The sequence below is a fragment of the Mirounga leonina genome, unplaced genomic scaffold, assembly GCF_011800145.1.
Source record: "Mirounga leonina isolate KUSES-001 unplaced genomic scaffold, KU_Mleo_1.0 Mir_151, whole genome shotgun sequence".
NCBI classification, from domain to species: Eukaryota; Metazoa; Chordata; class Mammalia; order Carnivora; family Phocidae; genus Mirounga; species Mirounga leonina.
This window is the reverse complement of record NW_023270377.1, coordinates 27,738,336-27,754,630: the sequence shown is the minus strand read 5'-3', so window position 1 is coordinate 27,754,630 and position 16,295 is coordinate 27,738,336. Positions and strand designations below refer to the sequence as shown.

Here is a 16,295-nt window from a genome sequence, read left to right as displayed (position 1 = left end):
CACTTTACTATCGCTCAATAAACCTTGCTTTGCTGCCCACCAAAAAAAAGAAAAAAGAAAAGAAAACTTCAGCATTCTTTTCTCAATGATGACAGAAAATAAATATAGAGACAACCTGAAATACATAATCAACCAATTGTACCTAATGGCATTTTTATGACACTTAGTAATTTAAGAGAATAGAAAGAACACAAAATATGTTCTTGGCCCATAAAGCATCAGGAAAATCCCCAGTTGTGTGGAAATTAAGTAAGTATCAAACATTTAGGTCAAAAAGGAAGCCTCAAAGGAAATATCTTGAACTAAGTGCAAATTAAAATACGACAAAAATTTGTGGGAGCAGTTCAGTCAGTGCTTAGAGAAAAATTTATACCATTAAATACTTACGTTAGAAAACAAAGTCTTAAATCAATCATCTATGTCAGGAGTTAGCAAACTATACCTCATTGTCTGTTTTTTATAAATAAAGTTTTACTGGAACATAGCCATGGTCATTCAAATATGTGCTATCCAAGGCTGCTTTCATGCTACAACAGCAGTAGTTGTGACAGAGCCCATTTGTTCTGAAAAGCCAAAAATATTTACCAAAAAAATGTTTGCCAACCTAACTTCCATCTTGAGAAACTAGAAAAAGAAGAGCAAATTAAAATCAATAGAACCGAAAAGAGAAAACCAATAGAGGAAAATCAGTGAAATGAAAAACTGGTTGTTTTAAAAAAAAAGTACAATTGATAAACTTCTTTGAAGGTAAAAGAGAAAAAAATCAGGTAGTTTGGAATTATGGAGGATGCTGAAAATGGAGAGAATGTAAGAGTATCATAGAGACAAAGAATTAGTTCAGTGAATGGAGGAGGATGTTGAGACACATTATGTGAAAGAACTTTTTTCTAAAAATATGCCTATCACATCAATTTCAGAATTTATAAGCCATCTGTTTGCATGAATGCTTAAAATCATAAAATCCTATTTCTGTACTGGAAGAAACATCAGTGGTCAATTTAATCTTCACACCATGTTGTCAGACCAATCCGCTGGGAGAGTCCTTTCATTTTCTTCCTTTTTTTTTTTTTTTTTAAATATTTAGCTAGAAATTTTTGAGAAGCATTCCCTAAGCTAAGGATTTCTTAAAATTTTTAAAGCTCATTTGTATTCTGTATCCAACTCCAAAATATAATAATGCTTTTATAAATATGAAAATGCTTGCCACCCCTCTGACCCATTAAGCAAAATTGGTGCTTTAGAATGACATTGTAGGTTTATTCCCTGATTTTTCATGCTCCTTAATACAAACCTAACAGTCCTAGTTAAAGACATCTTGATTAGTCCTTTTTAAAAAAAAAAAAAAAAAAACAGATGATGAAATAGTTCTTGCCCGGGACCTGTTGGAAGCTATACAACTAGTTAGTTTCAAAGTCAGGATCTGAACCCAAGATTTCTGATCCTCAGTTTAGAATTCTTGCTATTATATCATACTGTATTAAGTTTGTATCCAAAGTTATTATTTTTTTTTAAGATTTTACTTATTTATTTGACAGAGAGAGAGAGAATAGGAACACAAGCAGGGGGAGTGGGAGAGGGAGAAGCAGGCTTCCCGCCGAGCTGGGAGCCCGATGTGGGGTTCAGTTCCAGGATGGTGGGATCATGACCTGAGCCAAAGGCAGACACTTAACTGACTGAGCCACCCAGGTGCCCACAAAGTTGTTTTTTTTTTTTTTCTCCAAAGTTGTTTATTTTAAACTGTGCCTAACTTCAGCATCATTCTGCAAGACAGTGTATTACTTGAAATTTATTTGGTGTTCCTCCAAAAAAGTATTGTATAGTCATACTCAGCTTGGAAGTTGCTAGTCAGAATTCCTCTCTGGAGAGAGTCTCAATTCACATTTAGTATATTTAAAGGATCGAAGGTCTTACATTAAAGAAATAAGTTAATTTTCTTAGTCTAGTGTTCCTTTTTTTTTTTTCTTTTGAGAAACCTAATCTTTAACAACACTATAGCATACTGATTTTGCTAGAGCAAAATTAGGAGATACTAACCTATGGGGTCATTTTAGTTTAACTTTTGGAAACTAGCATGTAGATAGAGCATTCATATGAGCACTTGTGGACTGTAAATTCTCAAATGATGGGGGAGAAAGCAAGGAAAACAAGATGACTCAGCCCTGAGTAAAAGTAGATTTGTAAGTGTGTACATACATCCTACTTGCTCTCTATATTGTTAGACTTCACTACATACAGAACATCCAGATTGACCTCGGAATCATTCCCACTGTGATCCTTTAGATCACTTGTGGCCTCATAGCATTTCTTGGCTTGTCATCTTCACTGTGCATTAGAATGTTGGACCATTTTTAATTCCTTCCAAAAAAAATTTTCACCAGTGGTACAGTGATGCAGTGGATTATATATTGTCCATATCTGTCATGGATAATACAACATTAGGTGCAGCTTTTTTTTTATTCCAAAAGTCAGCTTGCTTCTTTTTTCTGACTCTAGGCTGTATGGGGATGAAGACATTAATGAAGGCATTAGAGTTAATGTAGAAATAATTATAGCGAATACATACATAGCATTTACAAAATGCCAGCCACTATTTCATGCACTTCTTATATATTAATTCCTTTAATCTTCATAAAACTTTTGAGGTAGATAATATTTTCTTTGTTTTACAGTCAGGAAACTAAGGTTAAGTGATTTGCCTCCAGTCATATAATTGGTAAGAGATAACCATTTAAACCTAAGAACCTGACACTGAAGTAACTAGTACTCTTAAGTGCTGTACTGTACTGCACTCTTGTAAATGAGTGATTGTAAGTTGCTGCTTTTTTCCATTTTTTAAAGATTTAGAACCTTTTGCTTTCACCTCTTAATGTTCACTCAGGAATAAGGACCTACTTTGTGCCAGTCCCTCAGCTAGTGACTTAGGATATAATATATGGTCCTTATTTATATAGAGCTAAAAATGTTTACCAGTTTAGACTTTGTAGCTCACTAAAAAATATTTTTTATTCTTTTTTTTTTTTTAAAGATTTTTATTTATTTATTTGACAGAGAGAGACACAGCGAGAGAAGGAACACAAGCAGGGGGAGTGGGAGAGGGAGAAGCAGGCTTCCCACGTAGCGGGGAGCCCAATATGGGGCTCGATCCCAGGACCCTGGGATCATGACCTGAGCCAAAGGCAGACGCTTAACAACTGAGCCACCCAGCCGCCCCAAAATATTTTTTATTCTTAATCTGCTAGATTTTTTTTAAAATAGTTTAATAGTTTTTAATTGTGGTAAAAAAAAATTTACCATCTTAACCATTTTTAAGTATACAGTTCAGTAGTGTTAAGTATATTCACATTGTTGTGCATCAGATCTCCAGAACTTTTCCTTGCAAAACTGGAACTTTTTTACCTTGAAAAACTGAAACTCTATTAAAAACAAATTCACTCATTTTCCCCTTCTGCAAGTCCTTAGCAATCACCATCTACTTTCTTTCTTATGAATTTGACTACTTTGGATACTTCATGTAAGTGGAATCATACAGTTGTCTTTTGTAGCTGGCTCATTTTGCTTATTAGTATTATGTCCTCAGGGTTCATCTGTGTTGTAGCATGTGATGGGATTTCCTTCTTTTTTTTTAAGGCTGAATAATATTCCTTGTATGTATATAACACGTTTTAAAAATGTATCCGTGTGTTGACGAATACTTGGGTTGCTTCTACATGTTGGCTATTGTGGATAATGCTATTATGAACATAGGTATGCACATATCTCTTCAATATCCTGTTCTATGTTCTTTGGGTATATATCTAAAAGTTGGATTGCTGGATTATAGGGTAACTCTATTTTTAATTTTTTAAGGAATATAGTGTTTTCTGTGATGGCGGGGCCATTTTACGGCCTGTGAACAGTGCACACGGTTCACATTTCTTCACATCCTGGTCAAAACTTAGTATTTTCTGTCTGGGTTTTGGCGGGGGGGTTGTTTTGTTTTTCATTTTGTCTTGGGTAAATATAGTAGCCATCCTAAAGGGTGTGAAGTGGTATCTCATCGTGGCTTTGATTTGCATTTCTCTAATAATTAGATTGGTGTTGAGCATCTTTTTATATGCTTGTTAGCCATTTATATATCTTCTTTAGAGAAATGTCTATTTAGGTCCTTTGCCCATTCTTTAATCGAGTTATTTTGTTAAGTTGTAAAAGTTCTTTTTATGTCCTAGATATTAAGTCCTATTAGATATATGATTTGCAGATATTTTCTACCATTTCATGGGTTCCCTTTTCACTCTGTTGATTGTGTCCCCTTTCATGAACAGAAGTTTTTAAGTTTGATGGGGCCCCATTTGTTTATTTTTGCTTTTGTTGTCTGCTGTTGGTGGCACAGCAAGAAACCACTGCCAATCCAATGTCTTGAAGCTTTTCCCCTGTTTTCCTCTGAAGTTTTATAGTTTTAGGTCTTACATTTAGCTCTTTAATCCATTTTCAAGTAGTTTTTGTATATGGTATAAGGTAAGGATCCAGCTTCATTCTCTTACATGTGGATATACAGTTTTCTCAACATCATTTGTGGAAGAGACTCATGTTAGACTTTTTTTTAATGCCCTGAAATGATGAATTGATGAGATTTTTCTATTTAATTTAGGATGTTTTTCACTCTGACATTTAGCCTTAGTATTTTCTTAGTTATTGATAGAATTTCAAGTTTTATAGGTGTGATACAGAACATATCAATAAACAGTGATATAATTAAAAAAATTTTTTTTTAAGATTTTATTTATTTGACAGAGAGAGACACACAGCGAGAGAGGAACACAAGCAGGGGGAGTGGGAGAGGGCGAAGCCAGGCTTCCCGTGGAGCAGGGAGCCCGGTGCGGGGCTCAGTCCTAGGACCCTGGGACCGTGACCTGAGCTGAAGGCAGATGCTTAACGACTGAGCCACCCAGGCGCCCGATAATTTTAAATTTTAAGTGATTCAGCTCTTTTCATTGTTTGTGGGGTTCTCACATTTGGGTTTGTGTTTTTTTTTAATCAAAATTGTATATTAAAATTTTATATGAGTCCGTCTCCAAGTTTTTTCAAATGCCTAATCTGTAATATATTAAAATATTTGTTGCTTTGAGCTAAATATTTAGAAGTACTCTAGCCCAAAATAAATGATATAGAAATAAATGTTGCATAATTTTTCCTGTCCTTTTTGCTCATAGGGAAGCAGCACGAGAGTGTCGTAGAAAGAAGAAAGAATATGTGAAATGTTTAGAAAACAGAGTGGCAGTGCTTGAAAACCAAAATAAGACACTCATTGAGGAGCTAAAAGCACTTAAGGACCTTTACTGCCACAAATCAGATTAATTTGGGATTTAAATTTCACCTGTTACGGTGGAAAAGGACTGGCTTGGCCACAACAAGAAAGACAAAATAAACATTTTATTTTCTAAACATTTCTTTTTTTCTATGCGCAAAACTGCCTGAAAGCAACTACAGAATTTCATTCATTTGTGCTTTTGCATTAAACTGTGAATGTTCCAACACCTGCCTCCACTTCTCCCCTCAAGAAATTTTCAGCACCAGGAATCATGAAGAGACTTCTGCTTTTCATCCCCCTCCCTCTTCAAGAAGTAATCATTTGTTTACTTGTAAATTGATGGGGGAAATGAGGAAAAGAAAATTTTTTAAAAATGATTTCAAGGTTTGTGCTGAGCTCCTTGATTGCCTTAGGGACAGAATTACCCCAGCCTCTTGAGCTGAAGTAATGTGTGGGCCGCATGCATAAAGTAAGTAAGGTGCAATGAAGAAGTGTTGATTGCCAAATTGACATGTTTTCACATTTTCATTGTGAATTATGTAAAATTGTTAAGGAACATACCCTCTAAAAAAGAATTTTAGTATGGTGTTGAAGAAATTAAGAATGAATTCGGAGTGCTTTCTATGTACATTCTCTTCTTCAATACTGAAAACTTGTCCTTGGTTCTTAAAAACATTCTGTGTTAACTATAGCTCTTCCATAGGGCAGTTGTTGCTTCTTAATTCAGTTCTGTATGTGTTCAACATTTTTGAATACATTAAAAGAAGTAACCAACTGAATGAAAAAGCATTGTATTTTAATTTTAAATTAAATTGAAGTAAATAAAAGTACAAAGCTTGTTTTAGTTAGTACTAAATTCTTAGTAAAAAGATGCTCATTAGTAAACCAGCCCCTTGAGTTATATAACAAGGTTTTTAAATAAATGTTTTTGTCATCGCCTTCAGAAAATAATTATGTCACTCATTTACTTAAAAAGATATTTCTAATTAAACTGTTCACATTTGCACTTACATTATACCACCAACAGGAAAGCCTTCAAGATGTTAAATAAAACAAAATGATATATTTGTTTATAAAATGTAATGTGTTGTAGAAAAATACTGATTTGAAATCTTTTCCATATTAACATACTTTAAGAGTATCTCTGGTGAATTTTTTAATGAAAGAAGTTGTAAGGATATAGTTATAAAAAGTACAGTATTAGATGTACACAAGGAAGGCTATTTTCTTCAGACATATTTGAATGACTGCTGTACTACAATATTTGGATTGTCCTTCTTGCAAAACATTTTTTTGGTTTGTTTTCTCCTAAAAAGGATAGTTGTGCTTTAGCTTTTCAATATACTGTATAGCCTTTGTCATTCTGCAAAGGAGCTACCTGTTTGAATCCCTGACTATAATAGTCTGTATTTATACGTATCATACATTGTTTCCAGTACTACTACTAATTATTAATTACTCATCTTATTCACTAGGCTTGATAAATCTAAAAGTTACCCTTTAAAAGAAAAATAGGATTAAGGTGGATTTTGAAAATTGGAGAATGACATAATCTTAGATATAATTTCTCATTTGAGGTTATTCCTTTTAAAAGAAGAGTATAGAAAATTAATGTTTTATATTTAGTCATGGGTTACTTTTAAACATTGTTTGTTAATATGTTAACAAAATATGCAGTCATGGGTGTTATTGGGTCCATTTTGAAAAGTAAGATTTTTAATTAATATTTGTATATGGTATATTTTTGTTTGTAACAAACCATTGTCTTTTTTCAAGGGTGAACAGAGTTTATGAAGGAGCATCATTCTAAGAATTGAGTGATTGTAGTCTTATATTTGGACAATTCACCAGATTCTCAAGAAGGCTTTCAAACGGCTGTAAAGTTTGATGTTTATCCTGCTGAGCTAATGGGGAAAGTTGTAGCGTAAAAATTATTTGTATACCAGCTTAGATATGTCATTTTCCAAACTTCAACAGAAACTAAGCAAAATCACAAGTCTGTTCACAAATTAGAATTCTTAATGAGTCAAAATGTTTTGAATGTCATAAACTTTATAAATGAAAATTGCCTAGTATTTAGCAAGTTGTATTCTCTAAAGTAAACCGTTTTCCAAAAGTTGAGGCATTCTGTTTAATTAGGAAAGTTGATGGTCCTCTTAGTCCCCGATAAATCAAGGCAGTCACATCCGTATGAGCGGGTTGAATTTATAAGTTTTTATAAATACCAGGTCCTTTGTACCTTGAGGAAGATTGCACTGGTTTGAAGTCAGTTACTTCATGGTGAGGTAAGAAATATATTCTGTTGCTAAATCTGTTTTAGACCCTTTAAGAGACTTGAAGGTATTTCAGTTTATACAGATAGAAATTAAGCATCTTTTGTGCGGACTTTTCTTTTTTTTACAAGAATTGGAAAAAGGGTGTTTGTTTTTAAAAAAGCATGCAACTTTGAGAATCTTTATTAAGAAAATGACATAATTAAAAAAAAATCTTGTAGCCAAGAACTATAATATATGGCCACATTACCAGTAATAAATGTTTTTTCTCTTCATATTGGCCAAAAGGGAATGAAAACATCATCATAGGAATCTGTACATATGCTACTGATTTGCCTAGAAAATAGCAAGTTTGGTATCGCTTACTTTGCAAATATAGGGCCATGTGGCACTTTTATCTATAGGACAGATTAACTCTAATAAAAATGAAGTGGGAGGGGTTTATTTTTGATATATTACTCTTATGAGTTTTCAAGCTTTGATAGTGTTTAACTGAAAAGTGGTTTAGAAAGGGCTAGATCCAATGTGTTCACATTATTAAAAAATTGATATCAGATATAATTTTAATTTCATTCTTTTCAAACTCAAGTACCATATTGGCAACCATCATATTGTCATAGGTGCTCTGTTCATTTAGATATTATGGGGGGGGAATGGCATTTGTATAATATATGTGTACATATATATAAATACATACAGTATATAATCTGAAGCTCTGAGAGCTCTTAAGTCAGGAATGCTGAGTATTATAGTATATTGAGATCAGATGAAATTTTACATTTTTGTGTGTTCTATTGCATCCCTTTTAGTAGTTTCTTGGACTGCATTACTCCAGCACTCATTGATTTTTGTCTTCTGATTTTCTTCCAAGTATTTTTTTTTTATTGTTAGTTTTCTTTGGCTTGATACTTTTACATATGTTACTAGTCACTTGAAAACTCCCCCACCCCTGAAGTATTTGGTTTTTATGCTTTGTCTCTGGCAGCTATAACAGTGGTAAGAACGTTTTGAAGATAGCTTCTAAAAGGTACCACTGATTTTTCAAAACTCATCCTGGGGGAGGAATTATGGTGTTTTCATTTGAGCAGGGATTTTGTCAGAAAGTGTGTTTTGGATGGTAGGTCAGCAGCAGCGCTAGTGTCTGAAAGTGCACACCAGTCAGGCAGGCTGTGTGATCAGAGGTCATCTGGCTGAAGTTTCTCTCGGTCTCTCAGGCCTCATCCCTACTATCATTTTGACCACGTGGGGTGACATGTGGAATCATACAAAGGCTTAGGAAGAAACAACAAGTTTGTTTAAACCAGGATGCTTTTACTTACTTGAAGTGACTTCAATCTAGATTTCTTCTTGACATTTTTTAAATGTTTTTAATTTTATGATCAGCTACAGTCAGCTACTAGCATAAATTGGTCTCTTTAATTTGAAGATCAAAAAGGCTGCTTCATTTTGCAGGATTAAATAAGGCTAATATGGTAAAGTTAAGATTTTGAATTAAAGTGGGTTATAAGAACAATAGTTACACACCTTTTCAGTTATTCCAAGAGGCTTTATTTTGTTGCCTTTGTGGCTCTGAAAACTTTCGGTATATTGTTTCCCATTGACCTAATACAAAAGTTGTATATTTATTTGGATTATATTTACATTGTATTCTTTGTAAATGTTTGGTGTAACTTGCACTTTTAAAAATGACCCAGATGGGTATTAGCAACTTGAGAAGTTCCCTCATCAATTAATTGTCAACTGACTTTTTATGTCTTTCTCCTCTCTTCAAATCATGTGACTTTTTAAATGGAAACTTTTCATTAAAATATTTTAGCACCTAAAGGCTAGTCTTATAAATAGCTGTAAAAGAAAAATAACAGGAAATTAGATTTGACTAGCCCAGTTAATTAAAAGATGAGTTTGGACCCAATGTTAACTCTTTTTCATCATGGATAAAGACAGAAGGAAAAGCAACTTGAGTGAATAGATATTTATTTCCAACATTGATGTTGTCTGTAGGATATCAAGATATCCGTGAATTTGTCCAGAACAGTAAAATATTTTTCAGAGTAATTACTGTCATGATGGAGACCACATGTAATCATTTGACTAAGGTTTTTTTCACTTTAAATTGGCTTTCTTAACATCAAAGAAATGCTGCCTAAATTTGACTGATGTCAGGTGAGAAGGGAGAAAGTGCCGTGTGCTTTAGCAAGACTGTAGGTGAAGAGTTGGGGGATACGTTTGCTCACTCAATTGTACAAAGCACAACTAGAACTTTTGTTGGATGGTTTGCATACATCTTGAATACTTTTAATGTTGATATGTTGACTTTTTTAAGTTGACTGCACAGTCACTGTATGTACTTGGGAACTGGTTTCCTTGACTTTCTCGAATTGATGGCTAGGAGAGGCACTAATCCCTGAGGGGTTGAACATATCATGAAGCTGAGTCAGTATGGAAGAATTTCAAATAAATCAAACAGGGTGCTGAAGTTCCATCTGTCTCATATGCTTCTGATAAGTTCTTACTGATTAGTGAATGTAGCTTAAGCCTTTGTATGTGTCCTCAGGGGGCAGACAAACTTTAAGAGGGACCAGATAATGTTTGAATGGAGGGATTATATTTCAGGTGTTTTAGCTTGAAATTTATTTTTTAAAAAAATAAAAATAGAAAAAAAAAATAGAACAAAGCCTGTGAAGCAAGATGATATTATAAACAGGCAGAGTTGTTTAGCACAGAGAGAAGATATTGACCTGTCTGCATTCTGGTACTGTGGGTGCAGGTCCTAGCTGGGCATAACATGATACATTTTTAATTCTCACCAGCAAGTAAAAGAAAAATGAACAATCTGTGGGAAATGTCTTTGAAAAGGGTCAAACAGTAGGAAATTCAGATTTTACCTACTTTATATAGGCATTATATGATACTTGCCTATAGAAGTATGGCATGTCCAAGCTTCTGTCTGAGGAGCATCTCAGAAATGTGAGTGTAAATCTGAGATAGTTTAAAAATTGGTAGGGAAGGAAGAAAATCCCTGCAGATAATAATCTTATGTTAGTTGGCCAAGTGAAATGATCTATCATTGTGTTGGGGAGGTTTTATTTTCTTATGTTTTTAAAATTGAATTGGTAAATGCTTTATAGACGTATTTTTATCCAGGTGCCACTCCAATTTGTGTATGTAATAAAATTATTTATATTAAAAGTGGGAAATAATTTGTCAACATTGTTCTGTGAGTATGGATTTATTAGGGGTGGCAAAGAAGAGTGCTAGTTAGCAGTTTTCCATGTAGAGTTGTCCCCAACTGATTTGTCCACATGTCAGTTGTCATCCCCACCCACAAAAGGAATTATTTCTAACCTAGATGTATCACTTGAAACTTTTTAGAAACAAAATAATCAGGGAAGTTTCTAGAGAGAAAGATGTTTTTGGTTTTTGTTTCAATTTTTCCTTGAGGATTGGGGTAAAGAATACCTCCCCCCAAAACTATCAGCACAAAACAGGGTATTGATTTTTAACTCTGATGTTGCTATTGGAGTTGAATACTAAATAAATAACTATAATGAGGGAAATACATTTCTAAAAAAATTCCCTACATTCTAGAAACATCCCTGTTTTAATTTTTTTACCTAAATCTTTTTGTGCTCTGTGTAAAGAGAGAAAATGTACTGGGTTATAATGCATTTTATTAACACTATGTACATATTAGCTGCTTTGTGTTCAGAATGGTAGCAATTGCTTTGTATATTAAAGTGATCCTTGTGAATTTGTGAAATATTGTCATAAAGTGCTTTTTTCTTACTGTAATCTTTGTGGTATCAACTGTCATAATGCCCTTTTTACACACATTTATGTGCAGTCACATAAACATGCTTTTAAAAACTCTGTAAGTCTCTTTTTTTGGGGATGGGATCTCTATGTTTTCTCTTTTACTACTAGTGTTAAGCTGTATTTTCTTGAACTTAGTTTTATTACTTTTGTTAAATGAGCAAAATTTATGTTAGAATATTTTACAAGCTTGTTGGCACAGCAACAGAAAACTAGTTTGAGCAACAAGAACATATTTTCAGTTATTTAATTTTACTGTATTCCTCATTTTTAGCACAAGATTTCTTTGTTCAGTAAGATTGAACAGTACCTATTTGAAGATTTGGAGTTGTTACCTCCCTATTGAGAAAACCAATGGGAGACATAGGACCAGCTGTCTCCAGTGTCATAAAATGCATGTTTGCACTGGAAGAACAATAAGAATAGATAACTTCTCAGGTCCCCTTGTAATTCTAAAGTTTTGTGATCATATAAAATGGAAGGAAATGGGAAGGGGTGTGGTTGATCTGCTCTTTGCTTAAAGCATAATAAAAGATTCTCTCCTGTTGATTCAATTTCTGAAAATAAGCAGTTGCATTTTTTCCAAAGTACTTTTTAAAAAATTACCATGACATGTTTATGAAGCTTGTTATACCTGCTATAGTATTGAAGGCATTACATGAATTTTATTATTTTTCTACAGAGCATGACCATATAAGTTATTCTGCAAACAGACATTTTTGAGAGTGAAAGGGTGATACTAATTAATAGGGACAAAAGGGGTAAACCAGGATTGTGCTGAGCAAATCAGGACCTATGGTCACTCTCCTTGTAACCCATGTTGTTCAGGTTCACGTTGCTCCAATAAAAGCATAGAGTACCTATTTTCTCTTTATCCGTACCTTTGTTGTCACTTGCTTATTTCACAAATACTTGAAGACACGCTTCTGGGCACTAAGAAGTCCCTGCCCTCAAGAAGCTGTCCAAGACACAGCAAAGAACCCATTCTAAAACGTTTATACAATTTTAGCTCTGTGCTACAAACTCCTATTTGTCATTTCCACTCAGATTGCAAAACAGAACTTCTAACTCCTCATCTAAATCTGTTCATCCTTCAGCTGGCTTTTTCCATCTTATAAATGATGCCACTATTCCACTAAAATGCTTAAGGCAAAAACCCAGAAAAGCATTGCCTTAATCAGCGTTATCCTTTCATTGTGCATTTTAATTTCTCCACCTCTTATGCACATTGACCAAATTTGGGGCTTAGAATTCTCATGAGGGCCTAACAAGTGAAGAGGAAAGGTATTTCCAGGCACTTGAATGCTATTTTTGTTTTTAATTGAGGTGCAATTTACATAACACAATTGACCATTTTTAAGTGAACAATTCAGTGGCATTTAGTGCCTTTACAATGTGCTAGCTACCACCACCTGTAGATCCAGTTCCAAAACATCATCACTCCAAAATAAAAGCCTGTACCTATTAAAGAGTTACTCTCCATTTTCCCTTCCCTCCTGCCCCTGGCAGCCACCAATCTGCTTTCTGTTTCTATAGTTACCTACTCTGAATATTTCATATAAATAGAACCATATGTGACCTTTTGTGTCTGGCTTCTTTCACTAAGCATGTTTTTGAGTTTTCCTCCACACTAGCATTTACCAGTACTTCCTTCCTTTTTATGGCTGAATAATAATCCATTTTATGTGCCACAGTTTATCCAATCATCCATTGATGAACATTCAGATATTTCTATTTTTTGGCTATTGTGCATAGTGCTACTACGAACATTCATGTGCAAGTATTTGAGTCCCTGTCTTCAATTCTGTTGGATAGATACCTAGGAGTGGAATTGCTGGGCCATATGGTAACTATGTTTACTTTCTGAGGAACTGCCAAATTTTTCCTGAGCTGCCGCACCACTTTACACTCCTCCCAGTGATGTATGAGGGTTCCAATTTCTCTATGCCCTGGCCAACGTTAGTTACTTGTTTTTGTTTTAATTATACCCATCCTTATTGGTGTGAAGAGGTATCTCATTGTGGTTTTGACTTGCAACTCTTTAATGATTAATGATGTTGAGAATCGTTCATGGGTCTGTTGGTTATTTGTATGTCTTGGAGAAATACCTGTTCAAGTCCTTTGCTCATTTTTTAATACTGTTTTTTGTTGTTGTTGAGTTTTAGGAGTTCCTTACATAATTTTGGATACTAGACCCTTATCAGGTAATATGATTTGCAATTATTTCTCCCATTCTCTTAAGTTTTCTTTTCACTTTCTTGATAATGTCCTCATTTTTTCACTTCATTTCCTTAAGTAGTATGTACATTTGGTAAAAACTACAAATGGAGAAGCAGTTTCTTGTGTATCCTTTTAGTGACAATCTGTGCATGTACATGCAAATCAATGTCTATTCTCTCCTCTCCCCTTTTTACATAAATGGTACTTTTTCACTGAATGTGTCTTGACAGTTCTATTTCAGTATATGTACATCTGCCTCAGTCTTGCTAACTGGTGTGCAGTATCCCATTATATAGATATCTCATAGTTTATTTAGTAAGCACCCTCTTTTGTGGACATTTAGGTTGTGACTTTTGACTGTTACAGATACACACAAGTTAGTATAAATACAAGCTAGTTTATCTTTAGGATAGATACCGAAAAGTGGAAATTGTTACTTATTAAGTATGGTTGTATTCATATTTGGAGGTTGCTTCCTCGGCATTAAGAGTCTGCTAAATTAATAAAAATATGTTATTAAGTATTTTTTATGTCAACTTTTATATATAGTCTATGTAATTTTTTTTTTTTTTTTTTTTTAGGAGTTAGAAGTAGCAGAACCAGCCTTGACACAAGGCTTTGTAGTAGGTAGGCCTTTCTTTTCACACCTCTTTCACAGGGTTTACCCTTCTAATCTTCCTCAGAAGCAATTGTTCTCAGCCAGGAAACAGTTTCTCAGCATGCCGGCTTTTCTAGTGTTAAATTTTAACACTTTGCTGGTTGTAGAAAGAAAAGCATAACATGACTTAAGAGTGGAAAGAAACTTCTGAGCTAACAAATACTGTTTTTAAAGTGACAAAAAAGAACTGAGGCCTGCCCTGCTTTCATGCAGTTCCTGTCAGTGTTAAGAGAAAGTCTCTTGTTTCCCAGAACAAGGTTCTCCATGCTCACAGCAATGTCTTGCCTCATTCTTGTTAAAGACCTTGAAAATGCTACTTCTGTCTAGGTAGAGGTTCTGGGGTAGCAGAAGAACTGTGACCACGTCTCTGACACTAAATCACATGACTATCTCACCAACTATGATATCAGGCCCTAGGTCAAGGGCCTCTTACCAATACTGGTACATTAAAAAGTGATTTTTTAAATTACTTTAAAATTTTATTTTCTTGATTTAAAAATTGATAAATGCTTCAATCTATCAACCACCATAAACTAAAAGCATAGAGAGTAAATGGATTTAATACTAGAGGTGAATCTTTTTTTTTTTTAAAGATTTTATTTATTCATTTGAGAGAGAATGAGATAGAGCATGAGAGGGGGGAGGGTCAGAGGGAGAAGCAGACTCCCCGCCGAGCAGGGAGCCCGATGCGGGACTGGATCCCTGGACTCCAGGATCACGACCTGAGCCGAAGGCAGTCGCTTAACCAACTGAGCCACCCAGGCGCCCTAGAGGTGAATCTTTTATATAAGTTGATAATTTTGTTGAGAGTATGCTTTATTTTTTGATCTCTGTGATTATTTATCCCTACCTTGGGCAAAGGAAAATAAAAACCAGAAATTAGGCAATAAGTAAACATTGATTGACCCTTTTGCCCTTTATGAAGAGGGCACCTAACACTTGTCTTCTAGGAGCATAAATTGTATTTGGTAAGATAAAACATTCCAGACAATGTCGTTATTCTGCCCTGCATTTTCAATTTAGTGTTCAGTTAATTTAGATAAAGTGTTTTGATTAGAAGTCTGATCCTTTTGTATGAAAGAATGTTCCACTAGAAACTAACCAAAGATAGTACCAGGGCTTCGGATAGATCTATCATGAATTAAAGCAAGATACCCTTAAGAAGTAATCCACTTAGAAGATGACAGTGTACTTTATAGTGGTGGTTCTAAGAACCCGATGTCATACATACATATATTTTAACATAGCATCCGGGCACCAGTATTTGGCTTTAGTTGTGGGAAAAGTCACTGATACCCACTGGATAACTGTCTTAAGAATTCTAAGAAACTGGGGCGCCTGGGTGGCTCAGTCGTTAAGCATCTGCCTTCGGCTCAGGTCATGATCCTGGGGTCCTGGGATCGAGCCCCGCATCGGACTCCTTGCTCAGCAGGGAGCCTGCTTCTCCCTCTCCTACTCTGCCTGCTTGTGTTCCCTCTCTCACTGTCTCTCTCTGTCAAATAAATAAATGAAAAATCTTTAAAAAAAAAGAATTCTAAGAAACTGAGCAATGTGAGAATCAAGGCTTAGTGTACAGTAGGTTTAAACTAGGTTTCTATCCTTGAGGATAAAACAAGCACACTTAGAATGCACGCTTATGGGATCACTTAATCCCTTAACATAAGAGAAAAATGTCACAACTTTACTGACATTTATAGTGGATACTGTGGCATACCATCCAGACATACCCTCTCTCCCCAACCCCTCACCCCCCCACCCCCCGCACCGCCTGTGAGGCAGTCACTGCCCCAGCTTCTGAGAATGTTGGTTGATGGCCCTCAGCTAAGATTCTCTCCAGGTATTTTCTTCACCCTAAGGTCATGCCCCTCGGGTCAAATGACTAATCTCTTCTGCTGGGATATAAAGTCCCTCCCCCTTGCCTTAATATGGCCCAACTGCAGGGCCATCCCAGCTCTCAGTTCTCAGAGGACTTTCCTGACTGCATCCCAGCCCAACTTCTCCCTCCTTCCCAGTCTTGCTACTTTTACTCCCTCAGATTGGTAGA

At 35.0% G+C, this 16,295-nt stretch overlaps 1 protein-coding gene across 8 annotated transcripts in view; it reads left to right on the top strand.

Annotated features, from left to right (window-relative positions):
* The window catches only part of CREB1 (cAMP responsive element binding protein 1), a 60,944-nt gene extending 49,624 nt beyond the window's left edge, over positions 1-11,320 (top strand). For 7 of the 8 annotated variants that reach the window (XM_035007280.1, XM_035007279.1, XM_035007283.1 and 4 more), the window contains one exon: positions 5,190-11,320. In XM_035007280.1, the coding sequence (XP_034863171.1) occupies positions 5,190-5,334 (145 nt within the window). In that variant the 3' untranslated portion in view covers positions 5,335-11,320. The remainder of the gene's footprint in view (positions 1-5,189) is intronic. The other variant, XR_004679609.1, reaches the window with a different exon arrangement.
* The last annotated feature ends 4,975 nt before the right edge of the window (positions 11,321-16,295 follow it).